This window comes from Ochotona princeps, chromosome 6 (genome assembly GCF_030435755.1).
Source record: "Ochotona princeps isolate mOchPri1 chromosome 6, mOchPri1.hap1, whole genome shotgun sequence".
Taxonomy (NCBI): domain Eukaryota; kingdom Metazoa; phylum Chordata; class Mammalia; order Lagomorpha; family Ochotonidae; genus Ochotona; species Ochotona princeps.
The window spans coordinates 1570126-1596826 of record NC_080837.1 but is presented as its reverse complement, the minus strand read 5'-3'; the positions used below and the strand labels follow the sequence as shown (position 1 = coordinate 1596826).

At 52.0% G+C, this 26701-nt stretch overlaps 1 protein-coding gene across 1 annotated transcript in view; it reads right to left on the bottom strand.

The window, feature by feature from the left end:
- The window catches only part of THSD4 (thrombospondin type 1 domain containing 4), a 369969-nt gene that overhangs the window by 302422 nt on the left and 40846 nt on the right, over positions 1-26701 (bottom strand). Inside the window, exon 4 of the mRNA XM_058665429.1 lies at positions 11575-11918. Coding sequence (XP_058521412.1) covers positions 11575-11918 — 344 coding nt within the window. The remainder of the gene's footprint in view (positions 1-11574; positions 11919-26701) is intronic.

Sequence of the window (26701 nt, the reverse complement as noted above, 5' to 3'; positions counted from 1 at the left end):
TGAGGGACCTCGCCCACTCTGGGTTTCTATCTCCACTGCGTTCACCTGCTGAGCACAGCCCAGCAGTCACTGCCATTGGAAGTCTTGCCTGTGCTGGAAAAAGATGATCACAGCCTGCCAGTGCGCTTGAGGAGCGCTGGTTTGATGTTGTGCCACCCCCCACACACACACACTCCTGTGTATCAGGTCTCAGTCTGTCTTCTTAAATTCCACTCTTCAGCATCCCCTACACGTACCCTCTTATTCCTGTCCCACATGCAGAAGGCTCCTGGGCCCCAAGCTCCTGCCTGGCATCTCCCACTCTCACCCAACCCCATGTACACCTGCACTTCCCAGGACCAAGAAGAGGGCACTTCTAAAACTTCATGAGAGAATGAAAAGATAAGTGCATTTGAGTGCAAAAGAGTAACTGAAATGCACGCAGACAAGCAGTCATCAGTGCAAGGAGAAAAAATGCCATGTCACAGAAAAACTATGCACAGAATTCGAAACAGAAGTCGTATCCAAGTCAGCATATCTTTCAGTTCCATCTTTGCAAGAAGCTGCAGAAGTGTCCACCTTTCACTGATCAGCCTAATCAACCAACTGGGGAGTAATATTCAGAGACAAAGCACAGCTCCACCATCAGCAGCTCCCACACATGTGCAGGAAGCAAAGGTAGCTGGTAGAATTGTGTCTGGGCCATCCAGGTGAGCCCTCATGAAAGACAGGGAGATGACCAGCAACTGCAACCCAGACATGGGAGTCCACGGAGTCCCAAATCAGGGCTGCTCAGAAGGGAGTCTGCAGACAGAGCAAGAGCCCCATTTGCTAACGTGCACTCTGATGTACTCTGATACCTGGAGGGGACAGAGGGTTCAGAGCATGGAAGCTCACAGAGTTGGGAGCCAATGGTCCAGCAGAATGCAGATGCCATCCTAGAAGCCCAGGCCAGCGCTGCTCCAGGCCGCAACTTACATCACTATGGACGTTCTACAAGAGGCAGAATGCCAACACCTTAGGGACACAGACACTACATTGATGGGAATTAAAGCCGTCATGGCTGCCCACAGCAAAGCACACACAGCAGGGCTGCAGGTGTTAGGCTGAAAGACCAGGGCAAGAGGCAGCTGAAAGATTTGCTCTGAACCTTCAGGAAAAAGAAGTCCATCCAGAAACCAGCACAATGGCCTAACTGGCTAATCTTCACCTGCAAACAATGGTGGTAATCCCCTATGGATGCTGGTTCATGTCCAGGCTGCTCCACTTCCCATCCAGCTCTCTACTTGTGGCCTGTAAAAGCAGTAGAGGATGGCCCAAAGCCTTGGGACCCTGCACTCATGTGGGAAACCTAGATGGAGAGAAGATCTCTCTCTCTCTTTTTAAAAAATACTTATTTATTTTATTGGAAAGTCAGATATACAGAGAGAAGGAGATAACAGAGAGAAAGATCTTCTATTCATGGATTCACTCCCCAATTGGCTGCAACGGCCGGTACTGAGCCAATCCGAAGCCAGGAGCTAGAAGCCTCCTCTGGATCTCTCACATGGGTGCAGAGTCCCAAGGCTTTGGGCTGTCCTCAACTGCTTTCCCAGGCCACAGGCAGGGAGCAGAAAGGGAAGTGGAACAGCCGGGATACGAACCAACACCCATAAGGGACCCCAGTGCATGCAAAGCAAAGGCTTTAACCACTAGGCTTCCATGCTGGTCCCAGATCTTTCTCTTTGTCTATGCTTTTCTATGTAAATCTGCCTTTCTAATACAAATAAATAAATCTTTTTTTAAAGACCCCACTGGCTGGATTCTAGGGACATGGGGGATAGCCACAGTTTTGTTCTAACCAAGGGGAAGGGAAGAGTCAGGCACCAAGGAACTTGGACAATGGGAACAGGAAAGAGGGTGTATGGATAACTCGGAGGACCAAGACCCTTGTGCATCAGGAACCCAAGAGCCAAACTCAGTGACCCAGCTACCAATCTCTCAGGAGTGAGGCCCACCCATGGGACTCCCCATTCTATGCCCCAAAACAGAACCGCAGGCAACTTTTGCAGAGATCCAGTCTTGTGGAATAACTTGGGTACCCCACAATGGGCTGTCAGCCCTTTCTGCTTTCCAAGGACAAGGGCTGGAAATCATCCAGGGTCCCCAGAACAGGGTACCCACGGTACTGAACCTACTACACCAGAGTGGGGCTGGTCTCCAAGATGGGACACTCAGGTGCCTGCTCAGTGGGTGTTCATGCCAGGGCTGTGGATATTCAGGATAACAGGACTTGGGAGCCAACACGTGGCAAGGACGATACACACAGCCAAGCAGGCTCCTCAGCAACAAAGTCAGGACTGGAGTCCAGCACCCTTTCCTCATCACCCCATGATGCTATTTTGGATTTGCATAAAGGTGAGAAATGAGTAAGTAAGGTGCCACAGTGGCTTTGGCAATGGAGGCCCAGTGAACCTGGCAGGCTCAGGGCAGGAGACAATGCCCTATTTTGTGCCTGAAGACAAGGAGGGGAAGGAAGCCATGGGAAAGGGATGGGGTGACAGGAAGAGTTCAGCAATCCATCAGACTGGCCAGACCTGTGTGGTCCCAGATGTTTCACTGCTTGTCTCCTGTGCACCAGGGACATCATCTGCAGGGATAGTGATAGTGGCCTCCCAGGGCCATCATCCAGGTAACTGACCTGACCCTGGGATATCCCTCCCAGCTGTCATTTCACAACGGTGGTAAGGATTCCCCGACACCTGCCTCAGATGAAGATCAGAGACACAGGACACGCAAGGACCACAGCAGAGGCAGAGGGGCAGCCCACAGACAGCCATGCCTCAGAGATCAGAGACCCACTCCTCCACTACACTATGTAAGCAAGAGGAGTCTGGGCTGGCAGAGCTGAAATCTGATCCCAAGAGGCCTCAGGGGTGACACACAGCATGTAAGGGAGGCCAAATAAGATTAGCAGATCCTGCTGCTAAGAACAGGGGCTAAACCAGAGCAAGCTCCCCAGCCACTTCCTCCCCGGCGGCACTGGCACAGGGAGTCTGTCCCCTACACAGAGCCCTGGAGTTAGTTCTGCTGGATTCATCGCCACAGCATTGATGAATAGAACACAGTCCACAGTCGGGAGCCTCTTTTGTGACCCCAGGCTGGGGAAGAACCTGTGGGATTTCTCCCTCACCTGCTCTGCACCCTCCTACCATCCCCATCGCATCCCCCCTGTGTTATAAACACAAAATGTTCAGTGATAGTGACCACATGGGCCCCCTTCCCTGCATTCCAGGAAGGTTTGCAGGTGCAGCCTGTCTACACGGTGAAGGAGTCAGCTCCAGGGTTTGATGCGGTCCTTTGAGTGTGGTTAGCATGGTGCTGTGGATCAGCCGGCCCAGCACGCAAGCAGCTTCACCAGCCCCTGCTGAGCACCCAGCACCTGTGATCTCAATGCAAACTCATGACTCCCACAGTACACCTGAGGAAACTGAGTCAGAAAAACTCTGACTGGCTGGGCAGCTGGTGGGCATGTGGCGATGAGTACCTCAGAACCGGTGAATGGAGGGACCATGCACAGCCTGAACAGCTGCACACAATGCCTCCTCCACAGCCCAACCCCCACCCCGTCCCAAGCACACAGGGCTTTAGGGAACAAAGAGTGGAGTGGGGAATGCCTGTTCACCATCCCCCAAATCCAGGCGGGAAAAATTCTCAGGGCACTAGCTCAGATACACAATGCTCCAGTCACAAGGAAAAGAGGAGCCCCAGCTACTACAGCCAGGACCCACGGACAGGTGCAAGAAAGGAACGGGGTGGTTGGTTCACTCCCACGAGTGCCACGAAGCTTAGTCCAGAGCACATGATGCAGTGGTGTAATGCAGCTATGGCGACTAACAGCCACCAACCGGGCAGCAACAGCTGCAGGCCAGACGAGCAACTGACAACAGCAGGTACCCCGGAGTTCAAAATCAGCAACCGAGAGAGGCTGAGAGAGGTGTCTACTCAGCTACCACCCCCTCTGCAGCCTCCAGGAGGACAAACGGAGCAGCTAACGGACCCTTAGGGGGCTATGACCCTTCTTAATGCTTTTCTCCCAAAGCACTCCCAGGGAACTTAATAGAATGACACCTACTGCCTGTCTCTTGCAGCTTCTGGTGTTCGCCAGCATTTCCCTGGCCTGTGGCTGCCTCACTGGAATCACCAGAGCATTTTCAAATCCTCCCACTCCCTGCTTGTCTGCCCTGTCAACCTCTCTTCCCTTCTTCCATGTCACTGCACCTGAGACCCATCAGGACAATCCAGCACCATCTCTATCTCAACACTCTTCACTTGATTCCAGCTGCAAAGGCCACCTTTTCCAACAAAGTGATCACCCACAGGCTCCAGGCCCTGGCCTCCCAGGACTACCATTCAGCCTGTTTTGCACTGTAAGCCATCAGCAAACACTCACGGTATTTGCTCTTATTAATGCTGCCAGAAGAGCCACAGGAGAGGCAAAAGATTGTGACTGGGACCAACCCGAGGACCTGAGAGGCACCTGTGAGAGCTCACAGAAGGCCATACAAGATGGGGTTCAGCTGCCACAGCTGCCCCAAACCACATCGTTGGAGCAGGTGGTGATGGGGGCAGGGATGCTGTGGGCCAGGTCAACAATGTAAATCCATGAGCCTGTTCCTGGAGCAAAGCACAGGGACCTCCTCAGCTTAGGTCAACTTAGAGCTGCCCCTGTACTGTGGGGAGCTGCTGAGGCTCAGGGTTCTTAGCATGCACGGAAGGCATTTGGCGGACACTTCAGACACCACTGCCATTGATATGCCACAGACAACCATACGGGGTGCTCCACAAAGCTCTTACAAAAAATGTATACGATGAAATCAATTAGCTCCATACATTAATTTTGTTTTGCTTTTGGTTTGTTTTTGCATCAACACAAACATTTTTTTTAATTCAATTTTCTAGGACTTTAAAAAAAATACCTTCAGACGTGCAAACTCCTGCAGGAGAAATGAGGAAAGAAGGGGCAGGGCAAACCTGTCCACATCTGTATGAAGTTGTTCTGGCTGCTGGCAAGCAGGCAGGAGAAGCTTTGGGGGATCCGCAGACATGCGTCAGACCCTTTCTTCTGGGATGCACATGTCTAGAACAGCCTGCTGTGTGTCTCCCCCAGGGGACCAGAGTCGGGGATGATTTGGCAGGGTTCAAGGCTGCATCATTCTCAGAGCTAATGAGATCTTTGTTCTGATAATCACTTCAATGCTTCAGGCACTTAATGAAACATCAGGGACCCTTGTACCCCCACCTGTGGTCAGAGCCACCAGACCCTCCATCTGGCTGTGATCTTTGTCAACCTTTGGGCAGATGTGTACAAACCAGCAGATGGACTTGCCCAACAAGTTCCCTGCCCAGGACTTGGTGAGGGTCTCAGAAGCAGAAATCAAGGCACAGAAGCCACCATTGCTCCAGGTGGCATGACCAGGCAGCCCCTGGTCAAAAGGCTCAGGGCTTTGCAATGTCTGCCCCAGAGGCCAGAGATTGAAAGTCCCTCCTGTGTATAGTGTAATTAACACCAAGTTCTCCTCTCCAGCACCATGAGGGGTCTCTGAGCTCCAGGGACCCTCAGCACAGAAGCATTCAAAGCATTCAATGATTCAAAGCATTAATGAGAGCCACAAGGGCCTCCCCAACGTGGGCAAGGAAGGAGGTCTGAGAACACAACTGATCCCCATTAGCCACCTGGAGAGTCCTCAGGGAGGCAAGAATGAGTGGGAACACCCTGCTTCTTCAGTCTGCTTGATCCATAACTACAAAGCTTTCAAGTAAAGCATACAATCACGTGCACAAAAACCCATGCGCATACACATCCACTGCTCACACTCACACACACAAAAGCACACAGACACACAGGAGCAGTCATCAACGTGTGTGATGAGAAACAACCATGCATGGATCTTACACCCAAATAAACTTACCTGTGACACCCTTATTTCAGGAACCTTCTGAAGGGGTCCTTGCATGCATGAGAGAAATGATAGAGAGGGACACAAGATTATCAGATCAGTGACAGTAAAAATGAGCAAGTCCCGTTCCTTGGAAAGTGTTTTATACTGTTTTCCAGTGCAATATAGACCTCACAAGAGGCCTCTGTGGTAAAGAGGACACAAAATCACCCAGGTTTTACAGGTGACACTAAGTGGTTCCCACAGGTGACTCAAATGGGAAGTGGGGTCTGCTGCCTCCAGCCTTGGGATGTCTACCAGGAAGACCCCTGGACCCCTGAAGCAGAGGGGCACAAGGAGACCAGATGTGCAAAGGACACTGTTAAGAACAGTGCATGCCATAGAACACCGATCTGCAGACAGGATTGGGAGAGCTGCAAAGTCAGGAGGGAAACCATCCTGTCCATCTGAGAACCAACACCCAGGGGTCAAGTCTCTGCCTCCTCCATCTTTCCCTACTGCACGGATGTTTGGGACACTCGAAACAGGAACTGGCCTCTACTACTTCTTAGGACAAAGTTAAGACCTCAGGGTCTAGAGACAGAACAGGTGGCCATTGTGGGTATGAAGATACAGGATCTAAGCCCTCAGGAGGGCAGGGAAAGGAGCCTTGGCCCGCTGGTCTCTGCACCAGCTGCCTGGTAGAATCTGTTCCCACTCTTTCCCTGTAGGTCAAGAAAGCACAGAAGGATGGGGTGTGGATGATGAGTTTTCCCCTTCCCCTTCTCATGAGGAATAAATGGCTGACAGCACCTCAAGTTTAGACTGCTGACTTCCAGGATGGTCAGAGAACAGCTCTGTGTGGCTCTGGGCATCACTGAAGTTCACAGTCAGGGTCCCAGCAACCTAGCACAAGGGCATGCCAGAAGTATGCGCAAAGTGGAATGAAAGAAAATTTTACTTTGGTGGGAAAAACTTTGCACCCCACACATTTTTTTCTTTCCAGCATCAGCATTTCCCCAGAAGACTGCTCATATTGACAATTTCAGAAATTTTTCTTGGCACAGAAATACATGGTTTAATTTCATTTGGTTTTGACATCCTCTTGTGCACCTGTACACAGGGGCCAAACCACCTGTGTCAAATCCAAGTAGGTAATCCCGGCTTCTCAGGAGCAACAGGGAAGGATGCTGGTGCCACAGTACAATGCTTGATCCTCCCAGGGCGTGAGGGAGGATTACCAGTGGACCAGTGGACAATGTACCATGCACACTACAAATGCATCAGCCACCATGCTCTTGGGGACTGCCTTCCTTGAAGAGTTTCTACTCGGAGTCCCTTGGGGCGGCTGGAGGCTTCCTTGGAAAGAAACCTGTGGTCACTTGGCTGTCTCCTGTGGTCACTTCCTCTAATGCAGCCTTCACTGGAACCTCTGAGACCATCCACAACCTGCAGACTGTGACATACCCTTTTCATGTCTGTGTGACTCAGTCCTGGTGGCATGTTCTGCGGAACACCTGAGCTAAAATCCTTCTCCTCCAAAGTTCAGCCAGGCCCCTCTGTTTGCTCCATGAAGCCTTCCCTGGCTCTCCCATCCTCCTCTGTTTACCCCCTCCTCCCTTCTCACACACTGAGCCTTGTTCCCAGGACAGCCCTAGGTGCTGGTCTTGTATATGTCTGTTTCCCAATCAGTCTCCTCCACCTACCAGCTCAGCCAGTGGGGATAAGGAACCAAGCCTCATGGTTGCTCTGGGTCCTGTCTCCTGTTCTCATCAAGGCTTCCCCATCTTCATCAGCGCAGATTCATCCTTCTAGAAAGTTCCCTGCTCCATGACATCACCCAGACTCCCACAGATCAGCCCACCTGTGTGACCACAGCCCTGTACTCATCCCTGCACAGAACACTCACCACACTCTACCACACAACTATTCAGATTGAATTCAAACAGAACCCAAAATGCAAAGCAAAGTAATGCATGGGTTGCCCGTATTAAGGTGCCAAGTTATACAGGTGGCCTTAAAAATTCCTCTGCAAGACTGTGGAGCCCTCGGTGCAGTCAGTTTCAGAGCAGCTGTGCGTTCTAAAAGCTTTGGAGTAAATACTCACAGATTTTACTTTTCAATTCAGAAAAAGAGGTATTCGCTTATTCAGCTGGGCTTAACGGGGCAAGGCATGTTTTTCATCAAGGAATAGACCAGAGAACAAGAGCTACACCTGACCTTGTGGGTAACCTTGAAGTAGACATTTGCCCTCTGACCCTGGAGTTTGTCATCCTTGCAGGAAGCAAGACAGGTACACCAAATAGGTTGGGATAATGACGAGACTGATGCTGCAGGTGGCCAGCAAGCCAGCTCTAGTCTCAACTCCAGACCCGTGTTACTGACCCCTGGGAGGCAGCAGCGACACAAATTAGCAGCTTACAAACCATTGGATAGGGTGTGGGAAGACAGAGGATCTTAGCAGTTTCTTTCCTAACAAACTGCCCCAACTCTGTGCAAAAACCAACAAACAAAACGCATTTGCTTGGAGAAATCTCAGTACACATCCACTGTGAGAGACTCTAACACATGCTCACCAAACTTGGAAAACTCCGCTAAACAATATCTAGCCCCACCAGCAGGGCCCAAACATAGCCGGCCACGTCAGTGTCTGAGTGAGATTCCTAGAGACAGTGGGGATCCCTAGAAACAGGCACAAGATTCCTGTGGTCAGCCAAGGCTGGGACCTTCTGCTCCACTTGGATTCCAGACCCTAGTTCCTACAGCTGGAGCATGCCAGCTGGTGTTTTTCAACCTCGAGCTTGCGCCTATGACTGTGCAGAAAGGATTTTTTACACTTAAAACAAAATCATGAATTTGCAAACAGCTGCTCACACTATTAGTAAGAGCCTCACGTCCCATATTTATCCCACGCCTCGCCATGTGGTAGGATGCCTAATCAATCCTGGTTGGGAGATGGAAGAGTTATCACTTGTGATTTGGCTTCAATTAGCTTTTCGCTTGCCAAACAAGGCAAGCTCACTTCTCTTAGACATCTAAACACCAACAGCCTTCATGTCAGACCTCAAAGCAAAACAGAGGGGCAGGCAGCTTTGCAGAAAAAATGGGCCTCATAATGAGGAACTATCACACGACATGATTTTCTTCCGCCAGACACAGGACATACGTCCACAGCACAGGCCTTTTAGGCTAATCCTTGACCATCTCATCCGAAACTGTTAAACTGCCACAACAGGGTAAAGCTTCTAGGAACTGCATAGTAAACAATCATTGGCCCCTTATCAACAAGCAAGTAAAGAAAAGGAAAAAAAAAAGTCCAGCTGGCCAAGTGTGGGGGCCACAATGCAAGCTGCACCAGGGCGGCCGGTGGAAACCTGGTCCCCAGGAGGTCTTCTCTGGCTGTCACACCTAGTGCCACCTGTACCCACCCCTCCACAAGCTGGTGCCAGCAGGATGCTGGTCACTGCAGGACCTGGGAGTCACAACACCCCAGCTTCATTCCAGCTCTGTGAGTTCTGCCACTGTCTAGGCCCTCATGTTTCTTAGGGGGTTCCTGGAGCCATGACCACCTGTGTCCCAGTCCTGACTCACACACTAGCTGTGTGGCCTTGGGCAAGTGACACTACCTCTCTGGGTCTCCACATTGCTTCCCTGTTCAAGTGAGGATGCTGTTAGCATGTGGGAGCTCTCTCATGGAGCTGCCAGTACACAGCCATGAGAACAGTACCTGGCTAAAACAGGTATTCAACATAACGGACCTATCATCTGTTGCCAGGTTTCCTTTTGCTTTCATGCTTTTGTCAGGTTGCAAAACTCACTGGGTTGTAAAACTGACCTTAACAGACATGGGACTATTTTATAGCCTGTTTTTATCTCAATGTGACCATTCATTCATTCATTCATTCATTCATTTCGCTATAGAAGTGATAATATGCTTGCTTGCAGGGTACCACCCAGGCTGTGGACAGAACGCCATTCAACTGTAGATTCTCCCCTAACATGGGGACAGCTCTGAATTCTAGAAGGCTTCAGCGCATAGCATTTTGGGTGGGGCTGCAGTGTTGTGGCTGGGATGAGAGGGGAGATATGCATCAGGGACCCAGCTCCCAACCCCGGTTGCGGGAGTAGAAGCAGAGGCCACAGTCAAGATGAACTCAGTGGGTACCCAGGTGGCCATGCAGGAGGAAGAACGCACCCCTGACCACTGGCCTCTCTCTATTTTTCCTGCCAGAACTTACAGCTTGCTGTGCTTTTCTTTTTTCTTCCATCTCCCCAGACCTGTGAAAGCCAGCTAAAGCACCTCTTCCTGAAGCAGTCCTCTCTCTCTCTCTCTCTCTCTATCTCTCTCTCTGCAGGTCTCTGTTGTATCTTCTCAACAGCTGCTGCCTGGGAAGGGCTGGGCTGGCTCTCCCATGTGCACAGGCATTAGCCGCCGCACTGTTGTGCAGGGAAGGGCCACAGGTGCCATGGACAGGTGTCTAAGAAAGTGTGGCCATGCATGCTGGTGCTCACTGCAAGCGGGAACCAGGGAAGGGTGAGGCAGCTCCCCAGCACACCCCAGGCCCAGCCAGGACAGGAATTAATGCGGTTGGACACCAACGCCAATGTCCCTTGAGCACGTGGAGCCTCCCTCTTCCTGTCTTCAGCCTCCATGTGTGTTTGTTTTCCTACTGCATTTTTTTTTTTTTTTGGACAAGTATTTCCTCAGAGTCCATCAGGGACCTCAGAGTCCATCAGGCGTTAGGGTACCTGACGATGCTGCTCAAGTCACCCAGGGCTGAGTCCCTCTCAGCCCCCGTGTACTTGCCTCTTCCAGAATATTGTCTGCCCTGCAAACTCAAGGCCGTGTCCTCCAAGTAACTTTGCACCCTGCACATTCACGCTTCCCAGACCTGCACTTGCTATTCTGACAACACTTCCAGAATTTATTCTTTAAAAAATTTTTTTCAGATCCTTTATCAGACATATCCTCAAAGCAGTGTGCACTCAAATTCTCTGAAATAATTTTCCAGAAAAGTTCATAGATTACTGGAACCCATAGCTGAGAGTATGTGTGTAGTGCGGGGGGGGAGGGCAGGGGGAGTGGCAAAGCGCATTGAAGATTCCATCAGTTTTACCCAGAGTCTACTAATTTCTACTGCTCCAGGGTCAGACACCTGCACGTGCTGTGCCCCGAGCTCAGACCCAGCAGCCAACGGCAGCACTGGAACCCATTTCTCTCTGCCTCATACCAGTCTGCTGCTTGGGTACCTTTCCCTGGGGCCTTCCTAGGGGTGACATCCCCAATGTGTCCCATAATTAATGTGCCTTTGAAGAGTGCTCAGAACCACAGATGCCACAAAGTGGGAGTGCCATGAATGTTTTAAAGCAAGACAACCCTCAAGATCAAAGGAGCTACCCAGGACAAGAGTTCTCCCACATCCAGCAAAGGCAGCCTAACAAAAAAGGAAGAGTGCACAGGGGCAGGATGTGGGATGTGGGAAGGGGCCAAGGAGCACAGGACAGGCTCAGCAGCCAGACAAAGGCAAGGGTAGGGGGTGCAGGTGCAGCGATGCCAGGTATGCACACTGGCACACGTGGGGGGGCAACACAGGCAAGAGACACAGGGCAGAGACACAGGGCAGAGACAAGGGCATATGGGCAGGCGTGCAATACGGATGGTGTGAGAGGCGCGTACCTTCTTTCCGTTGGGGTTCCGCCCCCGCGGGCCTGTGAGTGCCGGCTGCCCCGCAGTGAGGCAGGTCCTTGGAGGCCAGCAGAGTCAGAGCTGGGCGCAGCGCGCAGCTCCTGGCGGCTCCGGTGTAGAGGCACCGACGTGCGCACAGCTGACAGCACACGGCCCGTGAAGGCTCGCGCTGGGGTGCGGGCAGAGCCAGGCAGGCAGGGCCGCGTCTGTTCCTTCACGCCCCCGCTGCAGCTGCGTGAGCAGGCAGACCAGGGACCCCAGGCACCCCACATGCCGGGAGAGCCGCCACCATCATCCTCGGTGTCGCCCTCAGCCGCCGCCATCCGCTGTGGCACCTGCGGAGACAGAGGCCATTAGGGACCCAAGAATGCCTTGTGCTACACCCGGGCTTTGGGAGGGCCTGGTTGCCGGGGTCTCCCTGAGATTTCCTGTGCTTCAGGAGGCATGGATGGGTCCACAGGAACAGCTTCAAACCTGGCATCAAGCAAGCATTTGAGAGAAACTAAAGACAAACATTTCCTGCTTCCATCGGGAATTCACATTAGTGAAAGTGTTGGCAAGGCTGAGCACCAGCATCCCATACAGGCCTGAAAGAAGCATCTTGTCCCTAGCTTTGGAACAGCTCAGCTCCAGCCACTGTGCTCCAGCCATGTAGCCTCGTGGGAGTGAACCAGCAGATGGAAGATTTCTCTCTCTCTCCTTTTTCTGAAACTCTGCCTGTAAACAAATAAATATCTAATTTTTTAAGTCCTGCTAGAGTCGCTCTACAGTGTCACCAGCTGAAAGCCTCACTGTACAAACTGCTCAAATACAGAGGGGGTGCTAGGAGCAAGTGTATGTGGTCCCTGCATCGTGGGAGCCTGCACTGAGTTCCGACTGATGTGATGGCCTGGACTAGGCATTGAGGACCTGGAGTAGAGGGCAAAACAACCCCAACTCGCACAAGAGCCCTGGATTGGCAAGGTCTAGACCACCCACACCTGTACAGGCCCTGTGTAGTGTCCTCTGTGCCCCCAGGATCCTGCAGGGACTGGCTGCCCCTGCAGGAGGCAGTACCTTTCAGAGCTAGACTGCACGTTATCCCAACAGCCCCTGCTCGATGCCAGTCTCACGCACAGAAGGAACCATTCTCAGAGCCACCATGGACCTTCCATGGACCTGGATCACGTCTATCCAGCACCTGACCCTCACAAGTTCTGGCACTCACAAGTTCTGACCCTCACAAGTTCTGGCACTTCCTGCCCTCCTCGAATCCCAGCTCAGCCCAGATGTCCTTTCTACTTGTAGGTCCCTGAACCACGTGAGCACTTTCCTTTAAAACAGGGTTTTCAGAGAGCCACAAGCTCTATCTGCCAACAAAATGATGCCCTGAGATCCTCCTGGCTTTTCCTGGATGGGCCCTGGCTTTGCATAGCACAGTCTGACCCTCTGCAAAGTGCAAAGGCCTCACACTGCCCGCCTCTCCCTCCAACCCCATAGTGCCCTGAGCGATGAGACATCATCCCAGTATCATCACTACAAAGAGTCTCACAGGGGGCAGACACCTTGTCTGGTGCTAGCAAATGAGTGCTGACTCTATAACAGGTGCCTCTGGGGTCACTAACAGCCAGGGCTCAGGGCCTGGGGAGCATTCAGGCCCCCAAAGAGGCAGTCACCCCAAAGTAACAGCCTTACTGAGTTGAGGCCTCCATATTGCAGCTCTCACATAGTGGTCTCTGGACAACCTCTGCCCACCTGGTCACCCCGGGAGGTCAGTGCTACTTGGCTTCAACTACAGGGAAGAAACAGGGGCATGTGTTCTCAGACCATATGATGGCACCAGATCGCACCACACTAAGCGTCTCCCCCACCCCTGGTTTTGGGACTAACACTTGCCCCTGCAGCAGGCCACATCCAGCCCGTGGGGTTGGTGGGAAAGGGAACACCCGGGGAGGTGTTCTGAGAATAGCAGGGATAACAGGGATGAATGAATAAAGGTAGAAATGAGCTCAGGCCCACGTGGGGATGTCAAGGTGCCTGCTCCCTCCTGCTCCCGTTCCACAGAGCGCCAGGACATGGCTGTGGGTTCAGCATGCAGCTACCTGTGAAAGCACTCCCCAAGGCTCATCCATCCCCAGGACAGTCTCCTGTTGCCCAAGCGGGCAGGAAGGTCCCTGGGGACTGACAACATGAAGCCACGTGCCCTACCCCACTCCCATATCCCTGAGAGCTGAGCTGCGGGGAAGTGCCTTCAGATTCCAGCTGGGTCCCCAGGGCAGGAATCCAACCAGAGAGGTGTTTTTAGAGCACACAGCTAGGAACAGAAGAAAATTGGGAAAACAGAAAGGACAGAAGGAAAGAGGCAAAACAGAGAGAAAAAGGAAGGGCAGAAAAACAAATCAGAGGAAAAATAAGGAGAGGAAATTGGGGACGGCCTCCTCCGGCCACTCAGTCCACATCTTCCTGCCATTTCTTCCCATATGACCCATGTCACCACCTGCTCCTGCTCCACAGACACACGTGGGATTTCTGGGAGAGGACCCTGGGGAAACCGACAGTTGTTGTGAGACAGAACATTCTGGAAACCAGGACACAAAGGCAGACTCCTGTTATTCACGGGCAAAGGGTGAAACATAAAGATGACATTTCCCCTCCCCAGACTCCGTCCAGGAAGGGACCAGGACGAAGTCAGCTAGTCGCACATGGCATAGCCTGTCAGCTGAGGCTGTGGGTAGGCCTGCATCACAGGTGAACCTGGCTGAGCATCCCCTCTGAGGCCACCCATCTGTGTCACTCGATGCAGAAGGCCAACTGCAACACCATGGCCAGCATTTCTGCATCTGAACCTGGCCACAGAGGTTTCTCATTTCCCCAGTTGTATAACCTCCAGCCATAGACTGTGACATGGGCATCTAACACCCCATGTTCCCCGAACCCTGGGGTGACCTGAACAGGGTGTGTAGGCTGCTGTGGGTCAGGGGAGGATCTGTAGCGCACATCAGTTTCAAGCACAGGCCCTCAGCTCAGATCCACCTTTGCAGACAGACAAGCTCAGGACCAGCCAGCACACGAAGTTGTGCACACAAGGGCTGATAATGTAACATGTTTCCTAAGAACAGCAAAATCCAGAAACAATCTAAATGTCTATGATTATACCCAGGGGTGAGAGGAAATCTTGGGTGATTTTACAAAGGTATGTCACAGAGCAAACAATTTCATGGATTTTAAAAATACACAAAATTCACAATCTCACTCATCTACAGCCCGGGAGACTAAAGCTCTTCACAGACACTTCTTGAAGCAGTACGTTGGAAATACTAAAACTGCTGGTACTTGATTATTTTTTGCGCTATAGCAATGAAACTTTGTAAAAGCCATAATTTCACATGATTCAATATCATATGAGTTCTTTGACCCCAGAAACCCAAGAGTCTCAGCAAGTAACTTGTTTCCCACCAAATGGGCAGCAGAAGTGGAAAAGCAGACGCTATGTGACAAGGCTGATTGACCAACCAACTGCCAGCCACCACCTGATTGTGAACTTCTGTGTGTTCTGGAGCTCTGCAGCCTCCCTGCCCACTTCCCACCCCAATTCACTCCACAGACTCCCCGAGGCTTCTGTGGCTTGCCAGGAAGAGACCTAGGCCGTCCCTAATGAGCTACAGATATTCCCACATAATACTGGCTGGTAATCAAGATAACATCACTACCTTGAACCCAGGACCTGAAACAGAGACAGCAGTGGTAAGGAGACCAGAGGTTAAGAGAGGCTGTTTCAACTTGGAGGTGCCCACATCCGGAAGAGCTGTGCAGAGGGCATTCCCTGAGCATGGCCAGCAGAGAGTCAAGACTCTCTAGGACCCACTGGGTCAAGCAGGTGCTCTTCAGGACACAGAACCAGTGAGCTTACAGGGAGTGCCTGGGACTGGGGCTGTGGCATCACAGCCTAGCACTGAGCGCAATGAGGAGAGTCAAATAAACCAGGTTTGGGCAACTCAACCAGGCATCGCTGTGGTGAGCAACACAGCACCACGTGGAAGCAGTCTCCTAATACAACCTTCAGCATGATTGCACTGCAACCATACTAACATGTAAGAAACAGGCCGGGTGAGGGGGGATGCAGAAATACAAACTTGGAATTCATGACTGTGGTGACTGGGCCTCCGGGGTAAGCTTTCTCGTGATTTCAAAAACTTCAATTATGGTGACAGTATTGCTTGCTCATTAAGTAAACAGATTAAAGGGAGAGTGATTCAGATCAGACTTGGGGTTAGGGAAGCTCAGAGAGGAGGCTGTCACAGGATGGCACGAGCAAACCACAATGAAGGCTTAGTTTGGGGTGTTGACACCGGTGTGAAATCATGCTTGTGCTCATTGTGGCTTCTAATGCTCTTCCTACAAAACTAAATCTGCCATCTGCTCATCAAACAACATGAGCCACAGGCAAAGGGTGAAATTCTAGGGTCTTGTTCCAGAGCACAGCTGGAAAGCCTGGGCTTGGTTTTAGATGCATAATAAAGCAAAAATACACCTCTGTGTTTGCAGCAGAAAACCCAGCTGTGGAAACCTGCAAACATGTGGAAACAAGAGAGCAAGGACACCTGTGACCTCAGTGCTCTTAAAACCATACCCCAGCCCGGGGCTGCTACACTGGCCCTCCCTGAGACACACACATCCCAATCATGATCACCTGTGTCTTGACAATGATGCACACACACTTCAAGTGGCCCCAAACCCCACCTCTCCATGTGAACTGCAATACAGCAGCTGAAGAGTCCCTATCCAAGTCTGGCTTACAGGGGAGACTAGGTCAGAACAGGCCCCGCAGATACCCTCAGTGGCAGATGCAACATGTGTGAGTCCAGCACCTCAGGAGCAAGTAAATATCTCCACAGCACCCAAGCAAAGGACAAGAGCAGAGGCTGAGGCAGAGAAAGCATGGGTCCTGCAGAGGAAACCATGACAGGGACAAGTGGCATGAGCAATACCGTACAAACCCCAGCTCTGTCCATCACTCCCCATGGCGCCCTCCCTGTATCCACGAACCTGGAGTCTGCAGAGTTTGTGCCCAGAAAAGCAGAGTGCAGTAAGAGGATGTGGGGGAAAAATAAAGAGGAGGGCATGACTTCAATTGTGCAGGGGCCATCGGTCTGTGGCTCTGACATCCGTTTCCAGTAAGACGAGCCAAATGGATACAGCGGGGCTGAGACCCTTCAGTACTAACACGCTCTGAGTATTCCCAGGTAAGAACCAATATCCCAGGATGCAGGCAGCACCCACCCCATCCCACCCTCCAGCCCCGCGGTGCTCCAGCAGAAGAGGCTCCAAGCACAGAAGGTCTTTCTGACCCACTAAACAAAGGAGGCTTAGGTGCTGCCCACGATGCTCAGTGGCCTGTCCAAGGCAGAGCAGACCAAGGGGGAGACACCAGGATGTGTATAAATGATGAAAAGCACACATCTTTCTGAGATGAACTGGCTCTTCTATCCCCAGCCACCTGGAAATTCAACTCGGTCTAACTAGAATCATAGAGCCGAACCTGGGTATCCGTGTCCTGCTCTGTGCTGTTCCCCTTGGCATGGTGCTCTCATCAGCAACTGCCATCTGCATCCCAGGCCAGGCAGGATGGACAAGAGAACAAGGAATGTTCAGGACAGATAGGGGCCACCCCTGGGTTTCCCCATGTGGCAGGGGATCCTGCCTGTGGCTGGGACCAAGGGCACCTGGCCAGCACTTGGAATTTTCCAGAAGGAAGCCTTCTCTGAGAGCTTCTCTGGGAAACATCTGCCTCAAGGGCAGAGCAGTGCAAACAGCAGGTGCAGGAGAGGCTGAAAATGGACTGAGACAGAACCTACCCAGCTTCTGTCCACTCAATACCAACCTCGTCGTTTTGTGTTGCTCTCCTGTTGATCAATGTCTCTTGGATTCATTTATTTAAAAAGAAGCATGGGGAGGTAGGGAGAGCTACAGAGAGATCTTCCATCTACTGGTTCACTCCCCAGATGACTGCAAACATAACCACACACACACATGAACCTTATGTCACTGATGGGCGTTGTTCCTAACCACATGACAGAACCTGACAAGTGGCAGGTGCCCTGTGGCTGTTGAATGGCTGCAACTGCCAGGCGGGAGCAGTTGGCCCCTGCCCAAGATCAGCTCTGAAGGGCTCCAGAAGCCAGGAGCTGCCCCCCTAACCAGCCAGCCCCACGTGGGCTGGTCCACCAAGGGCACCAGGAGGCATCTTCCCAAACCATTAACTTGCTCAAGCATTTGTTTGAGAAAGGGTAGAGGTGGCTGCACTTTTTCTTGCCATTAAGTAACTTAGAATATTGTAACTGCAGCCCCTATCAGGATCTCTTGGTTTGAATCCCAGCCAACTTCTTGCTAATGAACAACCTGGGAGACGTCAGTGATGACTTAAACACGAGGGTCCCTGCCTCACACATGGAAGACCTGGATGAAGCTTCTGGCTCCTGGCTTCAGCCCCAACTATGACAGGCCTTTGGGGACTGAACCAGCAGATGGGTGCTCACTCTCATGACCTCCCACCCAGCCCCCCTCAAATAAATGAACTAAATAAGTAATGCTTTAAAAGTGAGATTACAAGAGCTAGCTATATTTTGGAACTGAACAATACATTTTGGTGAATGTTTAACTAAGACAGTAGACTTCAAGGCAGATCTGAGCTGCAGTGGGCAGGTCCATGTGTGCCTGTGTGTGCTTGTGTGTGTGTGTGTGCATACAACACACACACACACACTCTACTGTGAGGTGTGGGGTACCCTGGGAGGGACGTCTCACCCAGGACCGGCCACACCTTAAAGTGCCAGAGAGGAAGCAGCCAATGGGTGGCACCCTCACCCATCCGAATCATGATTTTTAAGGCTATGAAGGTACTTCCTCAGACAGATAGAACAGTCACCAGGCCTCATTCACGAAGGTTTGGATGAGAAGGCAAAACAATGGAGGTGACTGAGAACATAGCACATGAGGTAGATGCTCCTCCCTGGTTTCAGGTGCCAGCGGTGCTCTTGACTCCAGCTCCCTGCTGACGCAAGCCGTGAGAGGCAGCCGATGACGGCTCAAGTACTTGGGTCTCAGTCACCCACGTGGGAGCTTGGACAGACTTCTCAGATTCCAGCTTCTACCCAGTCCGGCCCTGACTGATGCAGGCACTTGGGCCATGAACCACAGCATGGAAGACCTCTATCTGACACAGATAAATACTATTTTTTTTTTAAAAAAGAGACTAGGTTACTATGGTTGGTTACACGGTTTCCTTACTAGAATTAATAACAGCACCATTTCTAGGATAAGAAGGGGCTTCTGGTAACCATCTCTGGCTCCACCTGAAGCTGCAGGCTCTGGACACCTGCAGAAAAGAGTGCTGCCCTTCTCAGCTCAAGACCTGGACTTGCCCACTGAGGAAGGCCTCCTAGCCACCTTCCCCAACCCATGCGGGCAGCATTCTCCGGCTCTCCAAACATCTCTAGTCACCCTGGCTCTGGGCCAAGAATCATTTTCAGAGCTAGGGGCTTACCAGCCCTGTTAAAAAAAAAAAATGCAAAAGCAAACACTCCCTCCTTTAGATGAGGAGGAAACTGGAACTTGTCCTGGGATCCTGAGAGCAGGTGTTGAAACTGGCCTGAGGGCAGGAGTCCCTGAGGGGGAAATGTCGCTGTGTTACAAGGCATGACTACTTCCAGCATTTGCAGCTGCTAGAGGGTTGAGGGCCTGTGTGCTTGATGGCAGAGCCCTGTGTCAGCCCCACACAGTCATTCACTCCATGTCCTGTACCCACAGGACAGCTGCTAACAGGAAGGGTGCAAGGGCCCTCCTCATCTCTCTACTTTCTTCTGTTCCACGGGCTCCTCCTTCACACGGGGATGTTTTCAGGGTCTCAGGCTGGAAGAAGACAGAAAACATAACTGGGTCACTCTTCCAATGGATACAACAGCCCAGGGTTTGGTCAAGCCAAAGCCAGGAACCAGAAGCTTCTTCTGGGCCTCTCATGTAGATGCATGGGGCCCAGGCACTCGGGCTATTCTCTGCTGCTTTTCCCAGGTACATTAGCAAGGAGCTGGATTGAAAGTAGAGCAGTCAAGACTTGAACCAGCGCACGTATGGGATGTCTGTGTCACATGTGGAGGCTTACCCTGCTGGTTGCTTTGTTATTACAAGTAGAAACGCCAACACTTAACCCATATCTCATGCAGGAACTCAGGCTCTTACCACACACACATGAGAACTCTTGAGAACCTGATAGATGTGTTCCCATAAGTCATGCCCCAGTTTCCCACTGCCCTATTCTCTTTGGTATCTCTTCCTGGAGATCCCACTGGCAAAATCCAGGCATTCGGTGGTCCCTGACCACACTACCACCAAGATTGAATGCTAATGTTATACACAGAGTGCCCACTCACACAGCCAGGGAACAGCCAGACCAGACAGCACCCAGAACTCACAGGACTTCACTGCTTCGCCCCCAGACCCTCCCTAAGTCCACACATCCTGAACACAGCTGGACAGGCTCAGAGCAGCCAGTCTGAGACAACGGGGACTAAAACAGCAGTAGAAGTGACAAAGAGCTCCCAGGAATGTCAGGGTGTACTGGTAGGCACCCTCACTGTCCCTGGGACCTGCCCACGAAGGGAGGACTCTAAGGGTTTCCAATAAACCTCCTGCTGCAGCTTCTAGATCAGCAGTTCTCAGCCTGGTATAGCAGCAGGGGACATTACGCATGTCCAGGGACACCTGTGGCTACTGTCACAACAGGGGCTGGTGACACCACTGCTGTCTCCTGGATAGAGGATGAGAAACTACCACAGTCTACGGTACACACCCTGCCACATGTGATTAATGCATGCATTCACATGCACATACTACTGCCACACACATGCACACACTTCCTGCCATGGATGCACACAGATAAATGCAATACCCCTTGCCACACACGCACTTGCACACACACATATGTATGCATATAATCCTGCAACACACAAACACACACACATACAAATGCACACAATCCCTGCCAGGCATGCACATATATGCATACACTTTCTGTCACAATGCACATGCACATACAGATGCGCATGCCCCCACTGCACCAGCGCATACATGCACACACCCAACACACATGAACAACACATATGTCCTCTACCACATGTGCACACATGTACAAGTGCACATACCTGGTCACACATGCATGTATATATACATACACTCACACATACCCGCCACACATACACACGGGCACGTACACATACAAATACAGATTATCTGTCCCCAAATGTTCAAGGCACCAGGGAAGAGAAATCCTGCTCCTCAGAGGCCCATGAGTGTCCTGATAGACTCTTGGCTTTTGTCATGGCAAAACAGCAGACTGACAGATGCAGAGGAGACACTGGCAGGGACACAGCCCCCAGGGCACTGGCACTGTAGCTGAGAGGAGGCTAGGGGAGCAAGAGTCAGCTTACAAGGAAAGGCTGGGAACTGGGAATGTGGGGTGCTTGTGGAGACCCAGCTCTGCCTGGCCCTGACTCCACTGGCACCCATGCCAAGGGGTCCTGGCATCCAGCATGCCTCTTGGCGTACCACTGTCAGACAGTGAACACAGGCTGTTTTTAAACCGGGCCTTGAGTAAAATTATACAGCAGGGGATTTCCAGGGCTGGCCAGCAGGGGAGAAAGGAATGTGGCTGTGACTCACGAGATGCTGGAGGGTAGCCCTGCAGTCTGCATCACGTGGGTCAGATGCAAAGAGTTTATCCAAAAACACACCGGCTTTCATGATGCCAGGAACACCTGGCCAGGGTAAGTCACATAAGGTCCGAGCTGGGCACTGACCTGGCTGGCTCAGTGGTGGTCCTGGGAAGAGATCTGCAACATGTGGAACCCTGCACACCACACAGAGTTTGATGCTGTATATGGTACCACCTGACACAGAACTCCATCTGCACTCACAGCTACCCTGGAATGATGCTGATAACTCCTGTACTTCACGCTCCCCTGCTCCCCAAATGGGTAAACTGAGGCAGCAAGCCCCTGGAAGAAGGGTAGCCTGGGAGAGATGTGGAGGAGCCTACGAGCAATCCTCAGGGCAGTGGACACAGGCTCAGCTTAGACCCGTCTCAACGGAACAAGGCACGGAGGGGCTGGGGACAGAGGGATGTCTGGGCAGCACAGTCTTTCAGAGACAGATTCAGTGATCCCTGGTAGGCCACTGCACAGAACTAAGCCCAAGGATCCTTGCCAGTCAAGAGGACTGAATGACCAAGGGGACTGTAAGCCACCCAATCCAACTGGCATTAATGGACTGTGAGCCATCTGATACACATTGGATTCTTGGCAATCCCCATCTGACTGACATTAGTAGACTCTGAGTGTCCTTCATTGGGTGCACTTGTAGATTATGAGCTACCCTGACCAAAAAGGTCACGCCGTGGTGCCCTTCCTGTCCGCACCCTGAGCTTATCCCCACTGCCTCATCCAGTGCCGCTCTCTCGAGCCTTCCTCTCCATGATACCTGCTCATCATCTATGTCCCAGCCACACAGCTATCAGACTGACACCCACCACCCTACAGCCACTGTCCACCTCCTGACTCTACTGTGGAGGGTCCTCTGGGGATTGGTAAAGTACAGCCATCTTCCTCATGGCCTGGGAGGACAAGAGACAAGTCACATGGCCCACGGAACAGCAAGCTGAGCTGTCTTGACGTCTAAATCAGTCTGGATAGCCCACCAGGTTCTTCCCCATGCTGGGGTGAATGGGGGAGGGTTCTGACCTTCAGACTTGGGGAGACAGAGGCTAGCCCCGGTCAAACACCTGGGCCTAAAAAGCATCCTGAAGCTGGAAGCTGCTAGAAGTAGAAGATCCTCTGGAAATCACATGAAGCAGCAGAAAGGGTCGGGGGACAGGGGAAAGGGGAGACCCACTTCTGAGAAAGGCAGGTTGGCTTTCTGGTTTGGCCTTGTGAGCTAGGCCAAATATGAGCATCAAACTCCGTGTGGTGTGCAGGGTTCCACATGCCTCAGGGTCTGTTCCCAGGACCACCACTGAGCCAGCCAGGTCAGCGCCCAGCTCGCAAGAGAACATAGAGGCCCCAGGACTCAGTGCCACAGCTGTATCTTGGCTTCTACCTGTCTCAGAAAAGCTTCAAGAGCAGGAACTTGCCTTTCTCCACTCCCTGCCCCAAGGGAAAGACTAGACTATGGACATGTTCCAGTGGGGGTGTGTGTAGTTGTACTAGGCCCTCCAGAGTTTCAACAAGAATGTGGCTCTCGGCCTTTCAGGCATAACCACCGGGACCGGCTCCAGCACTGGCTTTTGATGCCCAACAGCACCACCCACCTGCTCTGTGCTTCTATCTGAGTCCCTCCAGAATCTTCCCCTAACTCTACCTAGTTCCTGCTCACCTATGCTCAGGGATCAATTAGAAGGCAGGCTACACAGTGTGACCGATAAAAGGTCACCTGGCAGCTCTGCAGCCATCCTGACCACCAACCACATGCCCAAATTCATGTTCATATTCAGGTTCTGTGAGCTCCCCAATCCAGCAGCACGAGCCTCCCAGGCTGAGATTTACTGCGTCAGACCACAATTTTACAGACTTGCAGGGCCCACCAGCAGCCACCCTAACACAACCATTGCAGACAGGGCTGAGAGCACCGTATTTTTGGAGCCAGTGGTACCCAGGTGAGTTAAGCTCTGCTGCCCCCAAGCTAGCTACCACTGTTCCCTTCCTGGTGCTTCCATGTGCCAGCAAGCCCCGCAAAGCTCAGCACACACAGGGCGGTCTCCCCCTGCAGCTCTCATCCTCAGTGAGCACAACTGTGTGATGGGGATGCTCTGACCACACAAGATTGCATCGCCTAGGGACAAGGCAGTGTGAGCCTCTAGCTCAAGGTGTGGACCTGCACCGGGCTCTCCACAATGTTAGTTGAAAGAAAGAATACAGGAAGGAGGGAGAAAGAAGCAATCAGGAGATCAAAGGCCCAGAGTGGCCACACCCATGGGGCCCCTGGGCTTTGATTACCAGGAGGCATTGTGCCCAGCTCACAGGAACTCCCTGGGCCTTCCCAGAGCCTCTGCCTGTCCTGACTGCATTCCTGGAAGGGCATCCTTGTTATCTCAACTTTGGCCACGGAGTCATGCCTGTGAGCAAACCAAGATATACAGCCGTCTCATGGAAACCCTGCTGCCAGGTGCAGATTTAGGTGAGCAGCAGGGCAGAGTGGTAGGTGGCAGCAAGCCGAACCAGGTGCCCTGTTTGCAAAGCTTCCATTGGTGGGATGGTGGGGAGCAGCAAGGCTCAGGGGCTTGGATTGAGGCCAAGGGAGCTTCTGGGTTCTCTGCACTGGGCTCTCTATCATTTAGCCTAAGGCCAAACTCATCCCTGCACCCAAACAGCCCAAATTCATCCTTTTACGGCTTTCCAGCACTTGCCAGGCATGATCAAGGAAAACATGCAGTGGGGAAACATTGACAAACACAAAGGCTGGCTAGAGAAGTGAGCCATCTGGTAACCCCAACATCAGTCCCATCTTACGATTTGGCTCCAATCAAGCAAGGCCCAACAAGTGACATGCCAGCAACCTGGCTTCCAGCAGAGGCTTGGGCAGGTCAAGCCAGCCGTAGTTGTGGAGAAATGAACAACGGGACACTTCATCCTTGGTTCTCTTTAGAAATGCAGATGCAGGGACCAGTGCAATGGTTCAACAGGCTAATCCTCTGCCCTGTGGCATCCCATATGGGCACCAGTTCTAGTGCCAGCTGCTCCACTTCCAATCCAGCTCCCTGTTAACGGTCTGAGAAAGCAGAAGATGGCCCAAGGCCTTGTACCCCTGCAACCACATGGGAGACCTGGAAGAAGTTCCTGACTCCTAGCTGCAGACCAGCCCAGCTTTGGTGGTTGCAGCCATTAGAGGAGTGAACTAGCAGATAGAAGACCTCTCTATGTCTCTTCCTCTTTCTGTATACTTTTGCATGCCCAATAAAAATAACTAGACTTTTAAAAAAAAAAATGAAATGCAGATGCAGTGTCCGGGGCTGATGTAAGCCTGAAAAGCATTACAGGACGAATGTAGTTTGCATAGATTCACAACTGAACAGGCATTCAGAGCCAGCGGAGCCATCTGTCTCCAATTCCACAGCCTTGGAACTGTCAGAAGCCACTGCTTTCGGCCCCAGCTTCTCAGCGTCCAGTGCCTGGAAAGCAGCAGCACTTGGACACAAAGGCCTGTTCCTGTCCGCACAGCAGCTTTTCTTGCCCAGTTATCAACTGATGTGTCTGTCCAGAGTGTCCCACACCAGGCCACTGAGGAGACCCCTGACAGCCACATGCGGAAGGGGAGGCTGCACATCCTCTCTCTGCCTTTAGCACATAAAGGGCAGGACTTTCATGTTGGCAGGTGTCTTTCAGTCCTCTTATCCTGCACACAAATCCTCAGCTTACAAGGGATACCATCCTGCTTCCCATCCTGCTGCTGGGGGAGAGGCCACATTCCAACAAATGAGGTATGTGTCCCACCTACAGCCAACCTCATCTCCAAGTTCACCCACTACTCACTCCAAGTGCCTGGTGTGGAGGCCAAGGTGGTGTCTCCATGTGCAGCAAACCTCGGCTAGCTCCAAACAGAAGGGTCAGACCAGCAATGGTGGGGTGATCCAAAATACTCAGACCCATGTCCTGAGTTCCTCTAGGAAGCGGGAGGCTTCTGTCTGGAAGCTGCTGTCAGTTGGAACTCTCTGGCGTTCCCGCTGCGCAGCTTGTTGGGTTTGGAAACACAGACTGCAGCAGGGCCATCTCTCCTCCTGGCATCTGAGGAGCAGGGCACATCTCTGAGGCTGAGTGACTCCCTGCAAGCCTCTGGGAGTGCAGCCTGGAAAGGCTGATAACTGTTGGCCCTATGAACTTGGCTTTGCCAGCCTAAGCTCAGTCACTTCAATAGTCACTTCACGGAGCATCTGCCAATCCAGCTACAGGATAATTCATGGATCACTCATGGAGTGAGGAGGTATGGAAAGGGGTATGGGGAAGACAATAAACTTCACAGGGGTGGAGCACATGGCCTCACAGCTAACACACCTGTTAGGACACCTGCATTCTGTGGAACAACAATGTCTGGATTTGAATCCCAGCTCTGGTTCCTAACTTCAGCTTCCAGCTGATGCTCAATCTGGGAGGCAGCTGTGAGGACTGAAGTGCCTGGGCTCCTGCCATGCATGTGGGAGACCCAGACTGAGCTGTCAACCCCCTGCTTCAGCCTCAGCCCTGCCTCTCCCACCCTACTTGCTGCTTTGGACCATTTGGGGAGTGGGTGGGAGCTGTGTCTCAGCTCTTCCTTTCTGCCTCTTGGAAGCAGAAGTGATGGAAAATGTGTACTAGAAAAAGCTATGCATGGCCTCGGAGAACTTTCTGCACCAGAAGAACATCTATAAACTTTCTGAAGCACCCCCATAGGTCACTGCTATGTGAGATGGGTTCCCCTGGCCAGGGCTGGACCCTATTCAGGGTTTCCACTTCTTCTAGGGCACACAGCACACCTCCAGCCTTTCTCCAGCCCCCTGTTTGCTATTCCTCACCCCAAGACACTGCTCGGGGCTTTTCCCTCCCCACCAACCACCATCAGAGTAACCCTTTTTCTCTACACAGCATTTTAATTAATTTAATTAATGAATTAAATCATTCATTCATTCATTAATTTATTATTGATCACCACATCCCCAAAAATTCACGCTTGGCTTATAACAGTGAGCTCAGAGTCCCCCTCTTTGAATTTTACTCTCATCTATGCAATGAAATTCACAGCGGCTTCAGTTGCATGGAGAGGGTGGCTGACTAGCATGGCTGTCACCTCTTCACTGTCACCCCTGTGGTCCCAAACCCCAGCCAGGCCCTGCCCAGGCACCTCCCACCGGCACCATCACAGCTTCTGTGTCCCTGGAAGGAGGGGTGATCTGCAGCTAACACGCCCCCAGTGTCAGACCCAAGAACAAATCCAAAAGCCTTCCTGTGCAAGTGGGATGTCCATAGCCTGTACTCGCACCCTCAACCTTCAACACGAGCACTGGAGCAGAACAAAGAAGAGAACAGGGTATTCTCCGTGGTACCCAGGGACAGCCCTGAAGATT